Below are 26,466 nucleotides of genomic sequence, written 5' to 3' on the forward strand. Positions count from 1 at the left end.
TAACGGGTGGCATCCATAAGTCTAAATATTGCTGTTACATTGTACAACCTTCAATGTTATGTCATAATTAAGTAAAATTCTGGCGAATTAGTTCGCAATGAGCCAGGCGGCCCAAACTGTTGCATATACCCTGACTCTGCGTGTAATGAACGCAAGAGAAATGACACAATTTCACCTGGTTAATATTGCCTGATAACCTGGATTTCTTTTAGCTAAATATGCAGGTTTAAAAATATATACTTCTGTGTATTGATTTTAAGAAAGGCATTGGTGTTTATGGTTAGGTACAGTCGTCCAACGATTGTGCTTTTTTCGCAAATGCGCTTTTGTTAAATCATTCCCCAGCGTTGCATCGATTATATGCAACACAGGACACGCTAGATAATATCTAGTAATATCATCAACCATGTGTAGTTAACTAGTGATTATGGTTGATTGTTTTTTATAAGATAAGTTTAATGCTAGCTAGCAACTTACCTTGGCTTCTACTGCATTCGCGTAAGAGGCAGCCTCCTCGTGGAGTGCACTGAGAGGCAGGTGGTTAGAGCGTTGGACTATTTAACGGTAAGGTTGCAAGATTGGATCCCCCGAGCTGACAAGGTGAAAATCTGTCGTTCTGCCCCTGAACAAGGCAATTAACCCATCGTTCCTAGGCCATCATGACTTGCCTAGTTAAATAAAGGTATAAAAAATACATTTAAATCGGCAAAATCGTCGCCCAAAAATACCGATTTCCGGTTGTTATGAAAACTTGAAATCGTCCATTCTGATTAATCGGTCAACCTCTAATTCTAATGGGGAAAGAGAGGGATGAATGACAACATATGAAAGAGATGAAGTTTGGCAATTATGTAGAACTAAGCAATTGTCTTTGGTCATCGGCCATGTTGTCCTCCTCCTTCACTTTCGCCCTCTTGTTTTCCTCCATCCGCCCTACATCTCTCCATCTTGTATTATCCTAACGGGGAAAGAAAGGACTAAACGAGAGAAATTAATGACAACATATGAAAGACGTAGAAAGCACGAATGATAGCTGGCGGCATGCAATTCGACATGTCGATCTGATTTTCCAGATTCTAGAACTCTAGAACTAGGACTCTAGAACGTTTACAATTTCTTTAACGTTTTTGAAGGTACTACACACACCATTTTATTTGTATCATTGACATAACATTAACAGATGAGAATAATACATAATATGCCTTATTTAATTGTTTGTCAAAAGTAAACCAGAAAACAAAATGTGTTTCCTGTTTGTTTTTAGCCATAGCCTATGTAGGCTTGTACTCCATGATCACTCAGGTCCCTTTTCTACATGTTGTACATGTAAATAGTTTTGAACTGTGTGCTCTGTCTGGACATCTTGACTTGTGAATATTCAGTTATGTATGTATCGATATGGCTCAGGATATTTCAAATGTGAGAAAAATGAGCAAAAACGATGTGCTGTTACGTGAAGTCAGTTTGCTTGGGGACTTATTCTATTAGAGAAAGCAAAACCACCACCATCTCCTCAGGGTGAATTAGGCTTTGATGTGAAGATCACAGCTGTATGATTTGATGTCTCTGGATAGAAAATGGTGTTGGTGTAAGTTACTCCCTCTTAGGGACAATGAAGGAAATGTTTTCAATAAAGTTATTTTATAGATACCTTTGTGTACAGGTGTCTTCTTCACCCAACTGGTTTCCATTTCAAACATGCTGGAGGAAAATGACACTCACATCCAACAGGCTGGCCTATAGGACACACAGACACTAGGAAGCTCCTCCATTGTCCAGTAAGTTACACAGACAGTGAATGCCTGCTTCAGACCTATATATGATCACCTTTGTGTTGTGATCAGATCAGTTCAAGGCAAGGTAAAGACAAATTGGCAGAATTGATTTGTCAAATTACATTCATGGTCAAAGGCCATCCATATAAGATGTGTGCCATGGGATGTCATACTCGCTTGTGATTAATTTATTCAATATAACAAAGTTAGCAGGAATTACATGCATCTTTTTTTATTTAACATTTACCCTGTGTTGAAAATGTTAACTTGAAAAGCCACTGCTTTGCAAGAGGATTGTACAATTTGTGTAAATATTCGTCACCAAATTCGTGTGCGGCTGCGTGGCTGAAGAACACGTCGCATGAATGATGACGTTTTGGCAAAACAGGCATCGCTTTGCCACGTCGGTCTCTGTGTGCTACTAGTGACTGTAGCTAGCTACTGTTGCACTGCAAACAGACTCGTTTTTAACCGTATGTTTGTTGTTGGAGGTAAACCGATATAACGTCCTGTGTGTTTATAAGTAGCACACAACCCCCGTCCCCGCTCAAACCTATGAATATATTCCCTTTTAAGACGAGAGAAATGTTCGCTCCTGTCTCGGCTTGTCAACCCACAATTGACTGATGCATCCGTGTCCATACCATCCGCTTTTTGTCAATGTTGTGTGAGTATTCTGTTTAATTCCTGCACGAGTAGCTAATTAGCTAGCTGTTTTTGTATACGATGCATACTATTAAACATAATATACCTAGGCTAGCTAACTTCCCCCATTTGAAATGATGAATCCTGTGCATTGTCTCGTTTCTCTATAATAACAAATAACAGGTCGATCATGTCCAATAACACACAAAAACTAGCTAGCACCGTTCGTTAGGTAGCTTGACAATGTTACTGAAAATATCTAGCTAGCTACAAATTGCTTATACATATCTAGTTAAATGTGTAGTAAGTACAATATGTGTTTAGCTAGCTAACTTTAGCTACGTGTCTTGAAAATACAACTTTTCAACTTCTATGAGAATGTTTCATCTTCTTGAATGTTATAAAGTAGTTAGAAATTCGATGTTCTGCCATTTGGGAATATTGCACTCTCAATACAAGTGTCAGACTTGTGTAACAGTTGCCTATAATATTGTAACAGCTTCTATCAGCCACAGTTTACCACGAACTGTCATAAAGCCGTTACTTTATTGCGCATGCCTTGTGATCTGATTTCCGCATTTTGCAAAGTTGAAAAACTGCAGTTTCGATACAACACTACATACAGTACAGTCATGCTTAAGAAAGTGTTGCCTGAGAACAGTAGCTAGCTATGTTTGCAGATAGGCTACTCTGATCTGATGCGAGCATGGCTAAAGGGGATGTTTCTAAAGCCGTTATCACTCATCATCACCAGCAACATTAGTACATGGAAGGACAGCCTAGCTAGTCTAAGTTGACTGGCACCTTTGCATCCCTTCCCTGCTCCTCCAGTAGTCAAGGTTGTAGTGTACTGGACTAGCCAGCTACCTTTGTTTTGTGGTTGTGGGCATTGTCTCTCTCCCTAACTCCTTTCTGTTCAGTCTCCCTTAGTGGAATGGCTGTGTGTGTGGATTGTTCCAGCAAACTATACATTAGCCTATGTACAGGCACTAGGAAGCTCCTCAATTATACACACACACACACACACACACACAGACACAAAGGTAATTGTGATAACCTGGTTTGCTTATCTCTTGTTCTATAACCGTGGCATCTACCGTAGCTACGGTTGTTGTCTCTCACCTGGCTGCCATTGTAAAGTGTGTTTGGTGACTGTGTGCTTGTACATGCATTCGATGCCTCTCTGACTGTGTGCTTGTACATGCATTCGATGCCTGTCTGTGTGTGTTGCCTGTCTGTGTGCGTTGCCTGTCTGTCTCTGTGTGTGTAATGTCTTTCTGTGTGTGATGCCTGTCTGTCTCTGTCTGTCTGTGTGTGATGTTTGCCTGTCTGTCTGTGATGTTTGTCTCTGTGTCTGTGTGTGATTTTTGTTTGTCTGTCTGTCTGTCTGTGTGTGATGCCTCTCTGTCTGTCTGTCTGTGTGTGATGCCTCTCTGTGTGTGTGTGATGTTTGCCTGCCTGTCTGTCTCTGTGTGTCTAATGTCTGTCTGTCTGTCTGTCTGTCTGTCTGTCTGTCTGACTGTGTGTGATGCCTTGTCTGTCTGTCTGTCTCTGTGTCTGTGTCTAATGCCTGTCTGTCTGTCTGTGATGTCTGTCTGTCTGTGTGTGATGCCTGTCTGTGTGTGTGTGATGTTTGCCTGTCTGTCTGTCTGTCTGTCTGTCTGTGTGATGCCTGTCTGTCTGTGATACCTGTCTGTCTGTGTGATGCCTGTCTGTCTGTCTCTGTGTGTCTGTGTCTAATGTCTGTCTGTCTGTGATGTCTGTCTGTCTGTGTGTGATGCCTTGTCTGTCTGTGTGTCTCTGTGTTGCCTGTCTGTGATCAGTCTGAGGATGTCGTCTTATGTAAAGTTGCATGACCCTGGGTGCTTGACTGTGGTGATGTTGTCCTACCAGTAACCCAGGACCTATTCACCCACCTCTGTTCTATTGACTCTGACCTAGTCTGGCCTTGTCTTGTCACCATCTTCCCCAGGGCTGCGTTCAGTAGGACACCATGTTCTGGAAAGTTTAGACAGAAATACATTGTTTATCCTACGTCATATCATCCTACGTGCCTCTCCGATGAGAAGAGTAGCGACTCATTCATGGCATGTTTTTTTCAGGAGACGTCTATCTGCAACGTGTGTGTGTACACATTCTGTCCTCTATTGGGACTGTTCTTTATTGCACCTGGGTTGTGTTCATTAGAGCACACACTATAACAAAATGGGTTGCAATGTGCACAAGTTCAGATGGTATTCTACCTCCCTGTTTGACTCTGTTTTCTAACGTGTTGTGCCTAATGAACATGACCCTGACGTTGTTTTCTCTCTCTGTCCGTCTCTACAGTGGCCTGGCTGTGTTGGGCCGGGCTGTGAGGTGGTGCTGGTCTCTGGGTCTAGGTGGAGAGGCAGTAGCAGGGGGTGTTGAGGTGGTGCCTGGCCATGCCCGGGGGCCGCAGGGGGCCAAGTAGACAACAGCTGAGCCGCTCTGCTCTGCCCTCCCTGCAGACTCTGGTGGGGGGCAGCCTCGGCAACGGACTCAGAAACAGGTTAGGATACGAACACAGATATTGTCGACACCCCTAACACACACACACACACACACACACACACACACAGATGGGATGAAGTAGTGTACTACAACAAGCAGACCTAACCCTCCTACCCCACCAAACACAAACAGGCCTACATGATTTATTGAGCCAAGCCTTATGGGAAGTTAAATGTGTAGTTCTAGGCTATTTGATCACACCTTCTGTTTTTAAAATGTTACTGTCTCCATCTACCATGAAACGGCTTCTTCCTTCCCGTCCTGACTGATTTAATATTCAAACATAATTAGTGTTAGTCCAATAGATGATTGGTGTGAGTGAGGGGGGTGGAGTCAGATTATTAATACCACACCTCCTCTGAGGAGGAAGAAGGTATGCCAGCTCAGATCAACACCGATGAGGAAGAGGCATCGAGATCATTTCACTTCTATTGTTCTGTTCTTTTCTCGCCACAACATGTTCTCCTTTCCCTCACTGTTAATCACATTCCTGCGTTCTCCAGTAGTAGTCTGGGGGACTCGTTCTCCAGTAGTAGTCTGGGGGACTCGTTCTCCAGTAGTAGTCTGGGGGACTCGTTCTCCAGTAGTAGTCTGGGGGACTCGTTCTCCAGTAGTAGTCTGGGGGACTCGTTCTCCAGTAGTAGTCTGGGGGACTCGTTCTCCAGTAGTAGTCTGGGGGACTCGTTCTCCAGTAGTAGTCTGGGGGACTCGTTCTCCAGTAGTAGTCTGGGGGACTCGTTCTCCAGTAGTAGTCTGGGGGACTCGTTCTCCAGTAGTAGTCTGGGGGACTCGTTCTCCAGTAGTAGTCGTCTGGGGGACTCGTTCTCCAGTAGTAGTAGTCTGGGGGACTCGTTCTCCAGTAGTAGTAGTCTGGGGGACTCGTTCTCCAGTAGTAGTAGTCTGGGGGACTCGTTCTCCAGTAGTAGTAGTCCGGGGGACTCGTTCTCCAGTAGTAGTAGTCCGGGGGACTCGTTCTCCAGTAGTAGTAGTCCGGGGGACTCGTTCTCCAGTAGTAGTAGTCCGGGGGACTCGTTCTCCAGTAGTAGTAGTCCGGGGGACTCGTTCTCCAGTAGTAGTAGTCTGGGGGGCTCGTTCTCCAGTAGTAGTAGTCTGGGGGACTCGTTCTCCAGTAGTAGTAGTCTGGGGGACTCGTTCTCCAGTAGTAGTAGTCTGGGGGACTCGTTCTCCAGTAGTAGTAGTCTGGGGGACTCGTTCTCCAGTAGTAGTAGTCTGGGGGACTCGTTCTCCAGTAGTAGTAGTCGGGGGGACTCGTTCTCCAGTAGTAGTAGTCAGGGGGACTCGTTCTCCAGGGAGTAGTAGTCTGGGGGACTCGTTCTCCAGTAGTAGTAGTCCGGGGGACTCGTTCTCCAGTAGTAGTAGTCCGGGGGACTCGTTCTCCAGTAGTAGTAGTCCGGGGGACTCGTTCTCCAGTAGTAGTAGTCAGGGGGACTCGTTCTCCAGGGAGCGGTTGTCCGGGGGACTCGTTCTCCAGGGAGCGGTTGTCCGGGGGACTCGTTCTCCAGGGAGCGGTTGTCCGGGGGACTCGTTCTCCAGGGAGCGGTTGTCCGGGGGACTCGTTCTCCAGGGAGCGGTTGTCCGGGGGACTCGTTCTCCAGGGAGCGGTTGTCCGGGGGACTCGTTCTCCAGGGAGCGGTTGTCCGGGGGACTCGTTCTCCAGGGAGCGGTTGTCCGGGGGACTCGTTCTCCAGGGAGCGGTTGTCCGGGGGACTCGTTCTCCAGGGAGCGGTTGTCCGGGGGACTCGTTCTCCAGGGAGCGGTTGTCCGGGGGACTCGTTCTCCAGGGAGTGGTTGTCCGGAGGACTCGTTCTCCAGTAGTAGTCCGGGGGACTCGTTCTCCAGGGAGCGGTTGTCCGGGGGACTCGTTCTCCAGGGAGCGGTTGTCCGGGGGACTCGTTCTCCAGGGAGCGGTTGTCCGGGGGACTCGTTCTCCAGGGAGCGGTTGTCCGGGGGACTCGTTCTCCAGGGAGCGGTTGTCCGGGGGACTCGTTCTCCAGGGAGCGGTTGTCCGGGGGACTCGTTCTCCAGTAGTAGTCCGGGGGACTCGTTCTCCAGTAGTAGTAGTCCGGGGGACTCGTTCTCCAGGGAGCGGTTGTCCGGCGGACTCGTTCTCCAGTAGTAGTCCGGGGGACTCGTTCTCCAGTAGTAGTCCGGGGGACTCGTTCTCCAGGGAGCGGTTGTCCGGCGGACTCGTTCTCCAGTAGTAGTCCGGGGGACTCGTTCTCCAGGGAGCGGTTGTCCGGGGGACTCGTTCTCCAGGGAGCGGTTGTCCGGGGGACTCGTTCTCCAGGGAGCGGTTGTCCGGCGGACTCGTTCTCCAGTAGTAGTCCGGGGGACTCGTTCTCCAGTAGTAGTCCGGGGGACTCGTTCTCCAGTAGTAGTCCGGGGGACTCGTTCTCCATGGAGCGGTTGTCCGGCGGACTCGTTCTCCAGTAGTAGTCCGGGGGACTCGTTCTCCAGGGAGCGGTTGTCCGGGGGACTCGTTCTCCAGGGAGCGGTTGTCCGGCGGACTCGTTCTCCAGTAGTAGTCCGGGGGACTCGTTCTCCAGGGAGCGGTTGTCCGGCGGACTCGTTCTCCAGTAGTAGTCCGGGGGACTCGTTCTCCAGTAGTAGTCCGGGGGACTCGTTCTCCAGTAGTAGTCCGGGGGACTCGTTCTCCAGGGAGCGGTTGTCCGGCGGACTCGTTCTCCAGTAGTAGTAGTCCGGGGGACTTGTTCTCCAGGGAGCGGTTGTCCGGGGGACTCGTTCTCCAGGGAGTGGTTGTCCGGAGGACTCGTTCTCCAGTAGTAGTCCGGGGGACTCGTTCTCCAGGGAGCGGTTGTCCGGGGGACTCGTTCTCCAGGGAGCGGTTGTCCGGGGGACTCGTTCTCCAGGGAGCGGTTGTCCGGGGGACTCGTTCTCCAGGGAGCGGTTGTCCGGGGGACTCGTTCTCCAGGGAGCGGTTGTCCGGGGGACTCGTTCTCCAGTAGTAGTCCGGGGGACTCGTTCTCCAGGGAGCGGTTGTCCGGCGGACTCGTTCTCCAGTAGTAGTCCGGGGGACTCGTTCTCCAGGGAGCGGTTGTCCGGGGGACTCGTTCTCCAGTAGTAGTCCGGGGAACTCGTTCTCCAGTAGTAGTCCGGGGGACTCGTTCTCCAGTAGTAGTCCGGGGGACTCGTTCTCCAGGGAGCGGTTGTCCGGCGGACTCGTTCTCCAGTAGTAGTAGTCCGGGGGACTTGTTCTCCAGGGAGCGGTTGTCCGGGGGACTCGTTCTCCAGGGAGTGGTTGTCCGGAGGACTCGTTCTCCAGTAGTAGTCCTGGGGACTCGTTCTCCAGGGAGCGGTTGTCCGGGGGACTCGTTCTCCAGGGAGCGGTTGTCCGGGGGACTCGTTCTCCAGGGAGCGGTTGTCCGGGGGACTCGTTCTCCAGGGAGCGGTTGTCCGGGGGACTCGTTCTCCAGGGAGCGGTTGTCCGGGGGACTCGTTCTCCAGGGAGCGGTTGTCCGGGGGACTCGTTCTCCAGGGAGCGGTTGTCCGGGGGACTCGTTCTCCAGGGAGCGGTTGTCCGGGGGACTCGTTCTCCAGGGAGCGGTTGTCCGGCGGACTCGTTCTCCAGTAGTAGTCCGGGGGACTCGTTCTCCAGGGAGCGGTTGTCCGGGGGACTCGTTCTCCAGTAGTAGTCCGGGGGACTCGTTCTCCAGGGAGCGGTTGTCCGGCGGACTCGTTCTCCAGTAGTAGTCTGGGGGACTCGTTCTCCAGGGAGCGGTTGTCCGGGGGACTCGTTCTCCAGGGAGCGGTTGTCCGGCGGACTCGTTCTCCAGTAGTAGTCCGGGGGACTCGTTCTCCAGGGAGCGGCTCTCCGGGGGACTCGTTCTCCAGGGGGCGGCTGTCTGGGGGACTCGTTCTCCAGGGAGCGGCTGTCCGGGGGACTCGTTCTCCAGGGAGCGGTTGTCTGGGGGACTCGTTCTCCAGGGAGCGGCTGTCCGGGGGACTCGTTCTCCAGTTGTAGTCCGGGGGACTCGTTCTCCAGGGAGCGGTTGTCCTGGGGACTCGTTCTCCAGGGAGCGGTTGTCCTGGGGACTCGTTCTCCAGGGAGCGGTTGTCCGGCGGACTCGTTCTCCAGGGAGCGGCTGTCCGGGGGACTCGTTCTCCAGGGAACGGCTGTCCGGGGGACTCAGATGCTCAGCACACTAACACTCAAGCTCAAGGCTACTCCAGAACCACAACGCACCAGTAACCCCAGCTTCTCTCTATGCCCCCCTCCCTCCAGGAGCAGTAACTGTGTGGGTCTCTCTGCCCCGCCCCTCTCGGCCCTCATCACGCCAGAACCCGTCCGTCACTACCGGATCCCTGACCTCCCATTGGACAGCAGCCTGCTGTTTGAGTTCCTGCTCTTCCTCTACCTGCTGGTGGCGCTGTTTGTTCAGTATATTAATATCTACAGGACTGTGTGGTGGTACCCTTATAGTCACCCTGCTGCCTCCACCTCTCTGGTGAGTAGTGGTGAACACACACACACAGAGATTAGTAGTGAACACACACACAGAGATAACCTACAACTCTGGTGAGTAGTAGTGAACACACACACACACAGAGATGACCTACAACTCTGGTGAGTAGTAGTGAACACACACACACACAGAGATAACCTACAACTCTGGTGAGTAGTAGTGAACACACACACACACAGAGATAACCTACAACTCTGGTGAGTAGTAGTGAACACACACACACACAGAGATAACCTACAACTCTGGTGAGTAGTAGTGAACACACACACACACAGAGATAACCTACAACTCTGGTGAGTAGTAGTGAGTAGTAGTTCAGTCTGTTTGTTGTCTCCTCTCTGCAGAACTTCCATCTGATGGACTACCACCTGGCTATCTTCATCACAGTGATGCTGGCCAGGAGACTGGTGTGGACTATAGTGTCAGAGGTATCTCTCTCTACCTCTCTCTCTCTTTATCTCTCTATCTATCTCTTTCTACCTCTCATCCTCTCTCTTTCTACCTCTCTCTTTCTACCTCGCTCTCTCGCTCTCTCTCTTTCTATCTCTCTCTCTTTCTATCTCTCTCTCTTTCTATCTCTCTTTCTACCTCTCTCTCTTTCTCTCTCTCTCTCTTTCTCTCTCTCTCTTTCTACCTATCTCTCTCTTTCTACTCTCTCTCTCTCTCTCTCTCTCTCTCTCTCTCTTTCTACCTCTCTCTCTCTCTCTCTCTCTCTCTCTTTCTACCTCTCTTTCTCTCTTTTCTCTCTCTCTCTCTCTTTCTACCTCTCTCTCTCTCTCTCTTTCTACCTCTCTCTCTCTCTCTCTTTCTACCTCTCTTTCTCTCTCTCTCTCTCTCTCTTTCTACCTCTCTCTCTCTCTCTCTTTCTACCTCTCTCTCTCTACCTCTCTCTCTTTCTACCTCTCTCTCCCTTCCTCGACTTTATCTGCCTATTCATCAGCTGTTTCTAAACTGGTTGCATCATGTTTGTGGTGTAGTAGTGGGGATGGGAGTGAACTTGTTTCTAGTATTTAGGCCTACGCTGATCCTCCTAGTTGCATCGTTCGTGTGTGACTGGCTTAGTATTGTTGTGTCTGGACTCTGGCCAGGGTTGTGTGTGTTTGACTGACTTGTGCTTTATATTGAGGATTGTGGTCTTGTTATGTCCAAGTTAAGAGCTTAGTGTGTAGCAATGCATTGTGGTTGATTGTGCTGTCTGTCGGTGGATCGTGTTTGTATAACCTCTAACCTGTGCGTGTGTTTCTCTGTCTGTCTCTGTGCCCCCCCCCAGGCGTCTCAGACCAGTCCATGTTCCTTGGTACGGTACGTGGTTCTGATCGCAGCACGGCTCAGCCTCCTCACTCTGTGTGGCTGGGTTCTCTGTTGGACCCTGGTCAACCTGTTCAAGAACCACTCGGTGCTCAACCTGCTCTTCCTTGGATACCCGTGAGTGTCTGTGTTCAGAGAGCGGAGCTACCAGAGGTTTCAGACTAGTTACTGTAGGACAGCAGCTCTACAGTTGATGTGTCAGTAGTCTGGTGGTTTGATTCAGAGAGCGGAGCTACCAGAGGTTTCAGACTAGTTACTGTAGGACAGCAGCTCTACAGTTGATGTGTCAGTAGTCTGGTGGTTTGATTCAGAGAGCGGAGCTACCAGAGGTTTCAGACTAGTTACTGTAGGACAGCAGCTCTACAGTTGATGTGTCAGTAGTCTGGTGGTTTGATTCAGAGAGCGGAGCTACCAGAGGTTTCAGACTAGTTACTGTAGGACAGCAGCTCTACAGTTGATGTGTCAGTAGTCTGGTGGTTTGATTCAGAGAGCGGAGCTACCAGAGGTTTCAGACTAGTTACTGTAGGACAGCAGCTCTACAGTTGATGTGTCAGTAGTCTGGTGGTTTGATTCAGAGAGCGGAGCTACCAGAGGTTTCAGACTAGTTACTGTAGGACAGCAGCTCTACAGTTGATGTGTCAGTAGTCTGGTGGTTTGATTCAGAGATGGTGTGTTTACTGGGAAGTAGTGTGTTTTATTGTTCTCCATTATCTAGTTGATCAGTGTCATATTCTCCATTGTCTAGTTGATCACAGTGTCATATTCTCCATTATCTAGTTGATCAGTGTCATATTCTCCATTATCTAGTTGATCACAGTGTCATATTCTCCATTGACTAGTTGATCAGTGTCATATTCTCCATTATCTAGTTGATCAGTGTCATATTCTCCATTATCTAGTTGATCAGTGTCATATTCTCCATTGTCTAGTTGATCAGTGTCATATTCTCCATTATCTAGTTGATCAGTGTCATATTCTCCATTATCTAGTTGATCACAGTGTCATATTCTCCATTATCTAGTTGATCAGTGTCATATTCTCCATTATCTAGTTGATCACAGTGTCATATTCTCCATTATCTAGTTGATCACAGTGTCATATTCTCCATTATCTAGTTGATCAGTGTCATATTCTCCATTATCTAGTTGATCAGTGTCATATTCACCATAATCTAGTTGATCAGTGTCATATTCTCCATTGTCTAGTTGATCAGTGTCATATTCACCATAATCTAGTTGATCACAGTGTCATATTCTCCATTGTCTAGTTGATCACAGTGTCATAACCTCCATTATCTAGTTGATCAGTGTCATATTCTCCATTATCTAGTTGATCACAGTGTCATATTCTCCATTATCTAGTTGATCAGTGTCATATTCTCCATTATCTAGTTGATCACAGTGTCATAACCTCCATTATCTAGTTGATCAGTGTCATATTCTCCATTATCTAGTTGATCACAGTGTCATATTCTCCATTATCTAGTTGATCAGTGTCATATTCTCCATTGTCTAGTTGATCAGTGTCATAGCTCCATTATCTAGTTGATCAGTGTCATAGCTCCATTGTCTAGTTGATCAGTGTCATATTCTCCATTATCTAGTTGATCAGTGTCATATTCTCCATTATCTAGTTGATCAGTGTCATATTCTCCATTATCTAGTTGATCAGTGTCATATTATCCATTATCTAGTTGATCAGTGTCATATTCTTATTTCCCGTTGTCCTCTCTCTCTTTCTCTCTCCTCTCTCTTTCATTTTTCTCTTTCGCTCTCTCCTTTTCTCTCTCTCTCTTTCATCCCTGTCTCTCTGTACAACAGGTTTGGGGTGTATGTTCCCCTGTGTTGCTTCCATCAGGAGAGTAGGGCCCAGCCAGTGCCTTCAGACTGTGGTTACTCAGACCAGGACCTGTCCCATGGGCCCTTCTTCAGGTAAACATAAACACACTCACTCCCCTTATTCAGGTAAACACTCATAAACACACACACTCCCCTTATTCAGGTAAACACTCATAAACACACTCACTCCCCTTATTCAGGTAAACATAAACACACACACTCCCTTATTCAGGTAAACACTCATAAACACACTCACTCCCCTTATTCAGGTAAACATAAACACACACACTCTCCTTCTTCAGGTAAACATAAACACACACACTCCCCTTATTCAGGTAAACACTCATAAACACACACACTCCCCTTATTCAGGTAAACACTCATAAACACACACACTCCCCTTATTCAGGTAAACAAATAAACACACACACTCCCCTTATTCAGGTAAACAAATAAACACACACACTCCCCTTATTCAGGTAAACAAATAAACACACACACTCCCCTTAGTCAGGTAAACAAATAAACACACACTCTCCCCTTATTCAGGTAAACAAATAAACACACACACTCCCCTTATTCAGGTAAACAAATAAACACACACACACACCCCTTAGTCAGGTAAACAAATAAACACACACTCTCCCCTTATTCAGGTAAACACTCATAAACACACTCACTCCCCTTATTCAGGTAAACATAAACACACTCACTCCCCTTATTCAGGTAAACATAAACACACACTCACTCCCCTTATTCAGGTAAACATAAACACACACACTCCCCTTATTCAGGTAAACATAAACACACACACTCCCCTTATTCAGGTAAACACTCATAAACACACTCACTCCCCTTATTCAGGTAAACATAAACACACACACTCCCCTTATTCAGGTAAACATAAACACACTCACTCCCCTTATTCAGGTAAACATAAACACACACACTCCCCTTATTCAGGTAAACATAAACACACACACTCCCCTTATTCAGGTAAACATAAACACACACTCCCCTTATTCAGGTAAACATAAACACACACACTCCCCTTATTCAGGTAAACATAAACACACACACTCCCCTTATTCAGGTAAACAAATAAACACACACACTCCCCTTATTCAGGTAAACATAAACACACACACACTCCCCTTATTCAGGTAAACAAATAAACACACACACTCCCCTTATTCAGGTAAACATAAACACACACACTCCCCTTATTCAGGTAAACATAAACACACACACTCCCCTTATTCAGGTAAACATAAACACACACACTACCCATATTCAGGTAAACAAATAAACACACACTCTCCCCTTATTCAGGTAAACAAATAAACACACACACTCCCCTTATTCAGGTAAACATAAACACACACACACTCCCCTTATTCAGCTAAACAAATGAAACCCCAGACTTCACTGTTGTCTCCCCCAGCCAAACACCCCCTTCTGGTCAGACTGGGGGACAGAACATTGATTTAAACAAAACGTCAGTTAAAGTTCCCTGTGAAGTGGGTGGAATCAGAGGCAGTCAGGAACTCCTGATTTCTTCTCTCTCACAGCTTGGGACAGATTCCTCTTTGTTTGATTGTGTGAGTTTAGTCCGTGGTCTTTTCAGCTGACACCCCACCTAAAGGGTGGGCATTTTAAAGTACCATAGAGAGTACACTGCAAAGAGACAACAATGTGATATTCCTGTCATGTGACGTTTTCATAAATGCAATAATAGTGTCATTTGGCTTTTGTCTGATCTGTTTTATTTCTGTGTCTGTATTAATAATGACAGTAGGAGCGCTGGGCCCCGTATCCACAAAGAGGCTCAGAGTAGAAAATTGCTCTTAACCTGTTGGATCTCTGGGGGCGCTATTTCATTTTTGGATAAAAAACGTTCCCGTTTTAAGCGCGATATTTTGTCACGAAAAGATGCTCGACTATGCATATTCTTGACCGTTTTGGAAAGAAAACACTCTGAAGTTTCAGAATCTGCAAAGATTTTGTCTGTAAGTGCCCCAGAACTCATTCTACAGGCGAAACCAAGATGATGCATCACCCAGGAATTAGCAGAATTTCTGAAGCTCTGTTTTCCATTGTCTCCTTATATGGCTGTGATTGCGCAAGGAATGAGCCTACACTTTCTGTCGTTCGCCCAAGGTCTTAGCAGCATTGTGACGTATTTGTAGGCATATCATTGGAAGATTGACCATAAGAGACTACATTTTCCAAGTGTCCGCCTGGTGTCCTGCGTCGAATTCGGTGCGCAATTGCCAGCTGCTTCCACTTTACCATTTGATTCAGGGGAGAAAGCATGTGTCCAAGAACGATGTATCAATGAAGAGATATGTGAAAAACACCTTGATGATTGATTCTAAACAGCGTTTGCCATGTTTTCAGTCGATATTATGGAGTTAATTTGGAAAAAAGTTCGCGTTTTGAGGACTGAATTTTCGGTTTTTTTTTGGTAGCCAAATGTGATGTATAAAACGGAGCTATTTCTAATACACAAAGAATCTTTTTGGAAAAACTGAGCATCTGCTATCCAACTGAGAGTATCCTCATTGAAAACATCAGAAGTTCTTCAAAGGTAAATGATTTTATTTGAAGGCTTTTATGTTTTTGTTGAAATGTTGCGTGCTGGATGCTAACGCTAATGCTAACGCTAAATCCTTTGTTTGCTAGCTACTGTTACACAAATTATTGTTTTCCTATGGTTGAGAAGCATATTTTGAAAATCTGAGATGACAGTTTTGTTTACAAAAGGCTAAGCTTGCGAGATGGCATATTTATTTCATTTCATTTGCGATTTTCATGAATAGTTAACGTTGCGTTATGGTAATGAGCTTGAGTCTGTATTCCTGATACCGGATCCGGTATGGGGAGTTCCAAGAGAGAATAGAGAATAGAGAATCTCCTGCTCTTATGGTTCAGAATACGAGCTATTGATGAAACCGCTAGTCGTAAGAGTCCTACCTAGTTGACAGATCTTTAGGACACCAGCTGTCCTAATCAATTACCTATTATCTTCTTTATTAGAACCATTGTTTTAAAACAAACTCCTTGATAATAGAGAAGGGCAGTGAGTCAGTGGTACCTGCGCCTTAGTCAGGCAATTGCTTTGGAGATGTTGAAAGAATGTTTTGATATTTCTGTATGATAAATCTAGACTTAAATGCAACATTATTTTCAATTGTCATTTTTATTACAAAAAATGTACACCTTTTTCTCCCCAATTTTGTGGGATCCAATTGGTAGTTACAGTCTTGTCTCGTCGCTGCAACTACCGTACTGACTCGGGAGAGGCAAAGGTCAAGAGCTGTGAGTCCTCCGAAACACAACCCAACCAAGCCGCACTGCTTCTTGACACAATGCCCGCTTAACCCGGAAGCCAGCCGCACCAATGTGTCGGAGGAAACGCCATACACCTGGCCACAGTGTCAGCGTGCACTGCGCCCGGCCCGTCACAGGAGTCGCTAGTGCGCGATGGGACAAGAATATCCCTGCTGGCCAAACCCTCCCCTAACCCAGACGACACTGGGCCTATTGTGCGCCGCCCCTTGAGTCTCCCGGTTGCGACACAGCCTGGACTCGAACCCAGAATCTCTAGTGGCACAGCGATGCTGAGCCTTAGACCGCTGCTCCACTCATGAGGCGACGCAGCAGTATCTTTGACAGTGATTTCACACGAGGCCTATTTCACATAATATAATAAATCATCACACATTTGTAGTTTTATTATTTCATTAACTTACATCATGTGACTTCTAGTTATCCCTTTGGAGCACAATATCACATTGTTAAAAAGGTGCCCAAATTGGACATGCCTATAAGTTGGGCAGTTGAAGGCATCTAGGGCCTATGTTAACTTTTGATTGTGTTCAGGAAAAGAATTATCGACCTTTCAAATGTCGTATGCAACATTATCATACATGATCAGAATGAGTTTTTTTTTTTTAAATGGTTATGCTTGCCAACATATTCATCCACAGTTAAGAGAAGGAAGTGATCGTGTCATGTGACAAGGATATCAAACGTTTTATCAATGTTTTAATGTACAGTCACATCCACTGTGGTTGTCTGACACATGCTATTGGGTCCAGAGCGAGGGATTATTCTCCATCCACTGTGGTTGTCTGACACATGCTATTGGGTCCACAGCGAGGGATTATTCTCCATCCACTGTGGTTGTCTGACACATGCTATTGGGTCCAGAGCGAGGGATTATTCTCCATCCACTGTGGTTGTCTGACACATGCTATTGGGTCCACAGCGAGGGATTATTCTCCATCCACTGTGGTTGTCTGACACATGCTATTGGGTTCACAGCGAGGGATTATTCTCCATCCACTGTGGTTGTCAGAAACATGCTATTGGGTCCAGAGCGAGGGATTATTCTCCATCCACTGTGGTTGTCTGACACATGCTATTGGGTCCAGAGCGAGGGATTATTCTCCATCCACTGTGGTTGTCTGACACATGCTATTGGGTCCAGAGCGAGGGATTATTCTCCATCCACTGTGGTTGTCTGACACATGCTATTGGGTCCAGAGCGAGGGATTATTCTCCATCCACTGTGGTTGTCAGACACATGCTATTGGGTTCACAGCGAGGGATTATTCTCCATCCACTGTGGTTGTCTGACACATGCTATTGGGTCCAGAGCGAGGGATTATTCTCCATCCACTGTGGTTGTCTGACACATGCTATTGGGTTCACAGCGAGGGATTATTCTCCATCCACTGTGGTTGTCTGACACATGCTATTGGGTCCAGAGCGAGGGATTATTCTCCATCCACTGTGGTTGTCTGACACATGCTATTGGGTCCAGAGCGAGGGATTATTCTCCATCCACTGTGGTTGTCTGACACATGCTATTGGGTCCAGAGCGAGGGATTATTCTCCATCCACTGTGGTTGTCTGACACATGCTATTGGGTCCACAGCGAGGGATTATTCTCCATCCACTGTGGTTGTCAGACACATGCTATTGGGTTCACAGCGAGGGATTATTCTCCATCCACTGTGGTTGTCTGACACATGCTATTGGGTCCAGAGCGAGGGATTATTCTCCATCCACTGTGGTTGTCTGACACATGCTATTGGGTTCACAGCGAGGGATTATTCTCCATCCACTGTGGTTGTCTGACACATGCTATTGGGTTCACAGCGATTTGATTATTCTCCATCATTGGATGTTGCCAATTATTTTAATAATTACTTAATGGAAAACTTAGGCAGGAAATGCCAACAACGAACAGTGAGTGATCCATCGTATTCATACATAAAAAAAACGAATAATGAAACAATGTTTTTCTAAGTTATAATTTTGTGAAGTTTGTCCGGGAGAGGTGGAATAATTTGTTATCGTTCAATAATGACAAACCTCCTGGCATTGACACCTTAGATGGAACGCTACATAGGAGTGGCTCTAGAGTCGGCTACCATCCCATCTGTCATATCTTTAATCTGAGCCCCGAGGAAAGTCTTTGTCCTCAGGCCTGGAGGGAAGCCAAAGTCATTCCTCTACCCAAGAGTGGTAAAGCGGCCTTTTAGTGGTTCTAACAGCAGACCAATCAGCTGGCTGCCAGCTCTTAGCAAACTGTTGGGGGAATTGTTTTTGGCCAAATACAATGCAAATACAATACAAATTAACAACAGACTTTCAGCATGCTTATAGAGAAGGGCACTCAACATGTACTGCACTGACACAAATGACTGACTGGTTGAAAGAAATTGATATTAAGAAGATTGTGGGAGCTGTACTGTTAGATTTCAGTGCAGCCTTTGATATTAAGAAGATTGTGGGAGCTGTACTGTTAGATTTCAGTGCAGCCTTTGATATTAAGAAGATTGTGGGAGCTGTACTGTTAGATTTCAGTGCAGCCTTTGATATTAAGAAGATTGTGGGAGCTGTACTGTTATATTTCAGTGCAGCCTTTGATATTAAGAAGATTGTGGGAGCTGTACTGTTATATTTCAGTGCAGCCTTTGATATTATTGACCATAACCTGTTTTTGAGAACTTGTGTGTTGTGGCTTTTCAACCTCTGCCATATCGTGGATTCAGAGCTATCTATCTAATAGAGCTCAGAGGGTTTTCTTTAATGGAAGCTTCTCTAATGTCAAACATGTAAAGTGTGGTGTACCGCAGGGCAGCTCTCTAGGCCCTCTACTCTTTTCTATTTCTACCAATGACCTGGCACTGGCATTAAACAAAGCATGTGTGTCTATGTATGCTGATGATTCAACCATGTACACATCAGAAACCACAGCTAGTGAAGTCACTGAAACCCTTTACAAATAGTTGCAGTCTGTTTTGGAATGGGTGGCCAGTAATAAACTGGTCCTGAACATCTCTAAAACTAAGAGCTTTGTATTTGGTACAAATCATTCCCTATGTTCTAGACCTAGTTAACCTGCAGCTGGCCCAGAACAAAGCAGAACGTCTTGCTCTTCATTGTAATCAGAGGGATAATATTAAAACTATGCATGCCCTATGCATGCCAGTCTCTCTTGGCTAAGAGCTGAGGGAAGACTGACTGCTAGGGCTGGGCGGTATACCGTATTTGACTATATACCAGTATTGATGCACGGACCGGTTTGGGTTTTTACTTTACCTTCTATAACGGTATTGAATGTTTGGTTTGTTAAAAGGGATACGCCGTGTGACACGCTCTTACCCCACCAGACATGCCACCAGGGGTCTTTTCACAGTTCCCAGGTCCAGAACATATTCAACGTATTCAGTACAGTATTATACAGAGCCATGAGTGCATGGAACTCCCATCTCATTTAAAACATTTTTTATTTTTTTGTTTTTTTATTTCACCTTTATTTAACCAGGTAGGCTAGTTGAGAACACCTTTATTTAACCAGGTAGGCTAGTTGAGAACACCTTTATTTAACCAGGTAGGCCAGTTGAGAACACCTTTATTTAACCAGGTAGGCTAGTTGAGAACACCTTTATTTAACCAGGTAGGCTAGTTGAGAACACCTTTATTTAACCAGGTAGGCTAGTTGAGAACACCTTTATTTAACCAGGTAGGCTAGTTGAGAACACCTTTATTTAACCAGGTAGGCTAGTTGAGAACACCTTTATTTAACCAGGTAGGCTAGTTGAGAACACCTTTATTTAACCAGGTAGGCTAGTTGAGAACACCTTTATTTAACCAGGTAGGCTAGTTGAGAACACCTTTATTTAACCAGGTAGGCCAGTTGAGAACACCTTTATTTAACCAGGTAGGCTAGTTGAGAACACCTTTATTTAACCAGGTAGGCTAGTTGAGAACACCTTTATTTAACCAGGTAGGCTAGTTGAGAACACCTTTATTTAACCAGGTAGGCTAGTTGAGAACACCTTTATTTAACCAGGTAGGCTAGTTGAGAACACCTTTATTTAACCAGGTAGGCTAGTTGAGAACACCTTTATTTAACCAGGTAGGCTAGTTGAGAACACCTTTATTTAACCAGGTAGGCTAGTTGAGAACACCTTTATTTAACCAGGTAGGCTAGTTGAGAACACCTTTATTTAACCAGGTAGGCTAGTTGAGAACACCTTTATTTAACCAGGTAGGCTAGTTGAGAACACCTTTATTTAACCAGGTAGGCTAGTTGAGAACACCTTTATTTAACCAGGTAGGCTAGTTGAGAACACCTTTATTTAACCAGGTAGGCTAGTTGAGAACACCTTTATTTAACCAGGTAGGCTAGTTGAGAACACCTTTATTTAACCAGGTAGGCTAGTTGAGAACACCTTTATTTAACCAGGTAGGCTAGTTGAGAACACCTTTATTTAACCAGGTAGGCAAGTTGAGAACACCTTTATTTAACCAGGTAGGCTAGTTGAGAACACCTTTATTTAACCAGGTAGGCTAGTTGAGAACACCTTTATTTAACCAGGTAGGCTAGTTGAGAACACCTTTATTTAACCAGGTAGGCTAGTTGAGAACACCTTTATTTAACCAGGTAGGCCAGTTGAGAACACCTTTATTTAACCAGGTAGGCTAGTTGAGAACAAGTTCTCATTTACAACTGCGACATGGCCAAGATAAAGCAAAGCAGTGCGACACAAACAACAGAGTTACACATGGAATAAATAAACATGCAGTCAATAACACAATAGAAAAGTCTATATACAATGTGTGCAAATAAGATAAGGGAGGTAAGGCAATAAATAGGCCATGGTGGCGAAGTAAATTAGCAATTAAACACGAGTGATACCTGGAGACTGAAGAAAAAACTGGTCCTAGATCATTATTACTTCTCTCTTCTCCCTCCAGGCCTAAGGACTTCCTAGCATTACTAAGGGAGAACCTGAGAGAGCAGTTTACCACTCCAGGCCACATCCCCCACCACACCTGTCCCCAGCCCCCGTCTCCAGAACTCATCCGCAGCGAGGTGGAGGAACTCCGGAGCGACTTTAACCGTCGCATCAAGGAAGTCCTCTTCAACTCCCTCTTCAGCGCTTACTACGTAGCCTTCCTCCCCCTCTGCTTCGTCAAGGTACAAACCCTAACCCTTACTAGGTAGCCTTCCTCCCCCTCTGCTTCGTCAAGGTACAAACCCTAACTCTTACTACATAGCCTTCCTCCCCCTCTGCTTCATCAAGGTACGTCACACTTCCTCTCTCTCTCCCTCTCCTTCCTCCACTCTTTCCCTCCCTCTAGCAGGTTGCTGCTTTCCTTCTCCTCCCCTCCCCGTTATCCAAGGAACTGTCAACCCTGCTGGTACTCATCTCCCCTCCCCGTTATCCAAGGAACTGTCAACCCTCCTGGTACTCATCTCCCCTCCCCGTTATCCAAGGAACTGTCAACCGTCCTGGTACTCATCTCCCCTCCCCGTTATCCAAGGAACTGTCAACCCTCCTGGTACTCATCTCCCCTCCCCGTTATCCAAGGAACTGTCAACCCTGCTGGTACTCATCTCCCCTCCCCGTTATCCAAGGAACTGTCAACCCTGCTGGTACTCATCTCCCCTCCCCGTTATCCAAGGAACTGTCAACCCTCCTGGTACTCATCTCCCCTCCCCGTTATCCAAGGAACTGTCAACCCTCCTGGTACTCATCTCCCCTCCCCGTTATCCAAGGAACTGTCAACCCTCCTGGTACTCATCTCCCCTCCCCGTTATCCAAGGAACTGTCAACCCTGCTGGTACTCATCTCCCCTCCCCGTTATCCAAGGAACTGTCAACCCTCCTGGTACTCATCTCCCCTCCCCGTTATCCAAGGAACTGTCAACCCTCCTGGTACTCATCTCCCCTCCCCTGAGTCTTTGTGTGTTCACAGTTTCCTCCTTCAGTCTCCAGGTATCCTAGGTGCTGTCTCCTGCGTTTGTGTTAAGGCCCCTGAACCCTAAAACGTGGTCTTCTCTCCCCCTCCAGAGTACCCAGTACTATGACATGCGCTGGTCCTGTGAGCACCTGATCATGGTGTGGATCAATGCGTTTGTGATGCTGATGAGCCAGCTGTTACCTCCCAGCTACTGTGACCTGCTGCACCGCTCTGCAGCCCACCTGGGGCGCTGGCAGAAGCTGGAGCACGGCTTCTACAGCAACGCGCCACAGCACGTGTAGGTGGTCCCCACACACACACACACACACACACACACACACACACACACACATACTTCTACAGCAATGGCCCACAGCACGTGTAGGTGGTCCCCACACACACACACATACTTCTACAGCAACGCGCCACAGCACGTGTAGGTGGTCCCCACACACACACACACACACACACACATACTTCTACAACAACGCCCCGCAACACTTGTGTGTCAGTACGTAACCCAACCTTTTCTCCTGGAGAGCTAGACATATGCAGGATTTTGTTCCAACACATCTGACTCTAATCAACTGTTCTTCAGGACTCTACCAGGAGCGTTAGAGCAGGGATGGAGCAAAGCCCTGCATAAGGAGGCTGTCTCCAGGAAGAGGGTTAGCCACCCTGCTGTCCACCAGACTGTCCAGTCTTCTAGGCAGGGTTCTATTGGATCTGTCGGCTGTAGGATCAATCTCCACCTCTTCGTTGTGTGTTGCAGGTGGTCTGAGAGTACAGTCTGGCCCCAGGGGGTGTTGGTACGTCACAGTCGTAGCCTGTACAAGGCTGTAGGACCCTACAACGTGGCCCTGCCCTCAGACGTCTCCCACGCTAGGTTTTACGTGAGTCGCTGTCTTTCACTAGACCCTGTAGTCTGTGTGTGTTTATGTACTGTCTTTCACTAGACCCTGTAGTCTGTGTGTGTTTATGTACTGCCTTTCACTAGACCCTGTAGTCTGTGTGTGTTTATGTACTGCCTTTCACTAGACCCTGTAGTCTGTGTTTATGTACTGCCTTTCACTAGACCCTGTAGTCTGTGTGTGTTTATGTACTGTCCATGTACTGCCTTTCACTAGACCCTGTAGTCTGTGTGTGTTTATGTACTGCCTTTCACTAGACCCTTTAGTCTGTGTGTCCATGTACTGCCTCTCACCAGACCCTGTAGTCTGTGTGTGTTTATATACTGCCTTTCACTAGACCCTTTAGTCTGTGTGTTTATGTACTGCCTTTCACTAGACCCTGTAGTCTGTGTGTGTTTATGTACTGCCTTTCACTAGACCCTGTTAGTCTGTGTGTGTTTATGTACTGCCTTTCACTAGACCCTGTAGTCTGTGTGTGTTTATGTACTGCCTTTCACTAGACCCTGTAGTCTGTGTGTTTATGTACTGCCTTTCACTAGACCCTTTAGTCTGTGTGTTTATGTACTGCCTTTCACTAGACCCTGTAGTCTGTGTGTTTATGTACTGCCTTTCACTAGACCCTTTAGTCTGTGTGTTTATGTACTGCCTTTCACTAGACCCTGTAGTCTGTGTGTGTTTATGTACTGCCTTTCACTAGACCCTGTTAGTCTGTGTGTGTTTATGTACTGCCTTTCACTAGACCCTGTAGTCTGTGTGTGTTTATGTACTGCCTTTCACTAGACCCTGTAGTCTGTGTGTTTATGTACTGCCTTTCACTAGACCCTTTAGTCTGTGTGTTTATGTACTGCCTTTCACTAGACCCTGTAGTCTGTGTGTTTATATACTGCCTTTCACTAGACCCTTTAGTCTGTGTGTTTATGTACTGCCTTTCACTAGACCCTTTAGTCTGTGTGTTTATGTACTGCCTTTCACTAGACCCTGTTAGTCTGTGTGTGTTTATGTACTGCCTTTCACTAGACCCTGTAGTCTGTGTGTTTATGTACTGTCCATGTCCTGCCTTTCACTAGACCCTTTAGTCTGTGTGTTTATGTACTGCCTTTCACTAGACCCTGTAGTCTGTGTGTGTTTATGTACTGCCTTTCACTAGACCCTGTATTCTGTGTGTGTTTATGTACTGCCTTTCACTAGACCCTGTATTCTGTGTGTGTTTATGTACTGTCTTTCACTAGACCCTGTATTCTGTGTGTGTTTATGTACTGCCTTTCACTAGACCCTTTAGTCTGTGTGTGTTTATGTACTGCCTTTCACTAGACCCTGTAGTCTGTGTGTGTTTATGTACTGCCTTTCACTAGACCCTGTAGTCTGTGTGTGTTTATGTACTGCCTTTCACTAGACCCTGTATTCTGTGTGTGTTTATGTACTGCCTTTCACTAGACCCTGTATTCTGTGTGTGTTTATGTACTGTCTTTCACTAGACCCTGTAGTCTGTGTGTGTTTATGTACTGTCTTTCACTAGACCCTGTATTCTGTGTGTGTTTATGTACTGCCTTTCACTAGACCCTTTAGTCTGTGTGTGTTTATGTACTGCCTTTCACTAGACCCTGTAGTCTGTGTGTGTTTATGTACTGCCTTTCACTAGACCCTGTAGTCTGTGTGTGTTTATGTACTGCCTTTCACTAGACCCTGTATTCTGTGTGTGTTTATGTACTGCCTTTCACTAGACCCTGTATTCTGTGTGTGTTTATGTACTGTCTTTCACTAGACCCTGTAGTCTGTGTGTGTTTATCTCCTGTCCATCTCCTGCCTTGAGATGTCCCTTTTATGTACAAGTCTAACTATAGATACATGTTAGTAAATAAATACCAGTTGTGATGTTATTTATTGTGTTGCAGTTCCTTTTCCACAAGCCGTTGCGGATCCTGAACCTGTTAATCTGGATCGAGTCCAGCGTAGTCCTGTACCAGTTGTACTCCCTGCTCCGCTCTGACAGCTGGAACCACACCCTGTCCCTGGGCCTCATCCTGTTCTGTAACTACTACGTCCTCTTCAAGCTGCTCCGGGACCGCATCGTGCTGGGCAAGGCCTACTCCTACCCTGTTACCTCCAGTACCGGGTCCAGCACCACCACCAGCACCGCCACCAACGGCCTGGGGCTCAAGTCCCAGTGACACCCCAGGAGAGGGTTCTGGAGCTGGGGGACGTGGGTTCGGATGCTCCCTAGCCTCCCTGCCACTATGGCTGTACGGAGGGATGGGTGGAAGGGGTGGAGGTGAGAGAGGGGTGCGGCGTGCAGCAGGAGGGACTGACTGTGAACTCATATTGTTTTGATACGGTTCTATTTTTCATGCAATGTTTATACCTATTTAAATAATATTTTATTTTGTATACTGTTTTCAAAAGTAACAGGGCATTACAGTAGTATTGTCATGTGATGTTTGTTGTTGCTTCATGGTGCAAAGCGATTGGATGGGAGAGAGTGAGTTGTGTTCTTAATGCCATGAGGCCCCGCCCACGTGCTGTGCTAAGCTCTTCCTCCTATGCTCACCGCGTTCCGACTTCCACCAAAGATGCTTAAAGAAGGCTTCAGAGCCAATCAGATGGCGCCGGCGGCCAATCAAGGAAGAGACTTTGGCTCGGTTGGCCAATCAAGGAAGCGACTGAGGAGACCCCGCCTCTCCCTGCACACTGCCTCTTTAGAGAACATATTCATCCCTTTACGGTGTTTTATTAGGATTCGTTTCGTAGCAAGACCGTCTGCAGTTTGGCCATGAGCGCTGACTCTGGTGCCTGTAGAACATACCCACGTCCCAAATGGCACCCTATTCCCTACATAGTGCACAGCTTTTGACCAGAGCCTTATTAGCCCAGGTTAAAAGTAGTGCACTATGTAGGGAATAGGGTATAATTCGGGACAGGCCCAATGTCTTCTTTGCAGCGTCATGTTCATTCAGGTCATTAATTTACCACAAATAGCCGCTCTTCATTTCACTGTGCCCGAGAAGCGAAAAACATAGATATAGTCTGAATAGAATGGACACCACCACCGCAACAGATTGAATGGCCGTTTTTCTAGATGGGAGACGAACCGCATTGAATGTGCAGACATGTGTATGTGCTTTACTTTCCAGTGTGTGTTTGAAATTAAATTACAAATGACACTGGGTATCTTCAATGCTACAAGTTGTGCTCCGCTGCCAGCAGTGTTATTTTAAACAGCTTGCCTTGTTGCCAGTCCCAGATGACCATGTGGGATGGCTTCTAGTGCCATAACTGTCCGCTCATCCATTCTATCTTGTTCCTTTTCTATGAGCAGCTGATCTAGAATGATTCATGTTTTATTAACGTGCCAAAATCCCAGGTTGCCTGTATGATCCCGTTTGTTCACGGGCGCGTTCCAACCTTGTCTTTTAATGCAGTCCTGTTGTAGGCGCCTCTCAGCAGATTGCTATATGAAATGAATGATGAATGTGGTACCTGCGATGTTGTGAGATCTGATATGTGCAGGATGACTGCAATAAAGATGACCTGGAACGTTAGCTGTGTGTTTATATTTTCAGTGGGTGAGGTGGAAGGAAGATGGAGGGGGGGAGACATGGACTATCGTATGGCTCACAGTGTTTGGTTTTCGATGAGCATTTTTTATGCTGTTGAAATATGAAATAAACTAAAATAATGCTGTTAAA

The 26,466-nt window shown here is 46.5% G+C and overlaps 1 protein-coding gene across 1 annotated transcript; it reads left to right on the forward strand.

Moving 5' to 3' along the window:
- The first annotated feature begins 2,192 nt into the window (after positions 1 to 2,192).
- On the forward strand, positions 2,193 to 26,466 carry LOC139402665 (transmembrane protein 39A-like). Its single transcript, XM_071146555.1, has 11 exons — positions 2,193 to 2,266; positions 2,352 to 2,442; positions 4,749 to 4,950; positions 9,217 to 9,439; positions 9,802 to 9,885; positions 10,728 to 10,882; positions 12,586 to 12,696; positions 20,884 to 21,106; positions 21,983 to 22,170; positions 22,645 to 22,765; positions 24,676 to 26,466. The coding sequence occupies exons 3-11, from the start codon at positions 4,844 to 4,846 to the stop codon at positions 24,949 to 24,951; spliced, it is 1,488 nt and encodes a 495-aa protein (XP_071002656.1). The 5' UTR covers positions 2,193 to 2,266; positions 2,352 to 2,442; positions 4,749 to 4,843; the 3' UTR covers positions 24,952 to 26,466.

The sequence above is a fragment of the Oncorhynchus clarkii genome, unplaced genomic scaffold (assembly GCF_045791955.1).
Source record: "Oncorhynchus clarkii lewisi isolate Uvic-CL-2024 unplaced genomic scaffold, UVic_Ocla_1.0 unplaced_contig_5436_pilon_pilon, whole genome shotgun sequence".
In the NCBI taxonomy this organism is placed as follows: Eukaryota; Metazoa; Chordata; class Actinopteri; order Salmoniformes; family Salmonidae; genus Oncorhynchus; species Oncorhynchus clarkii.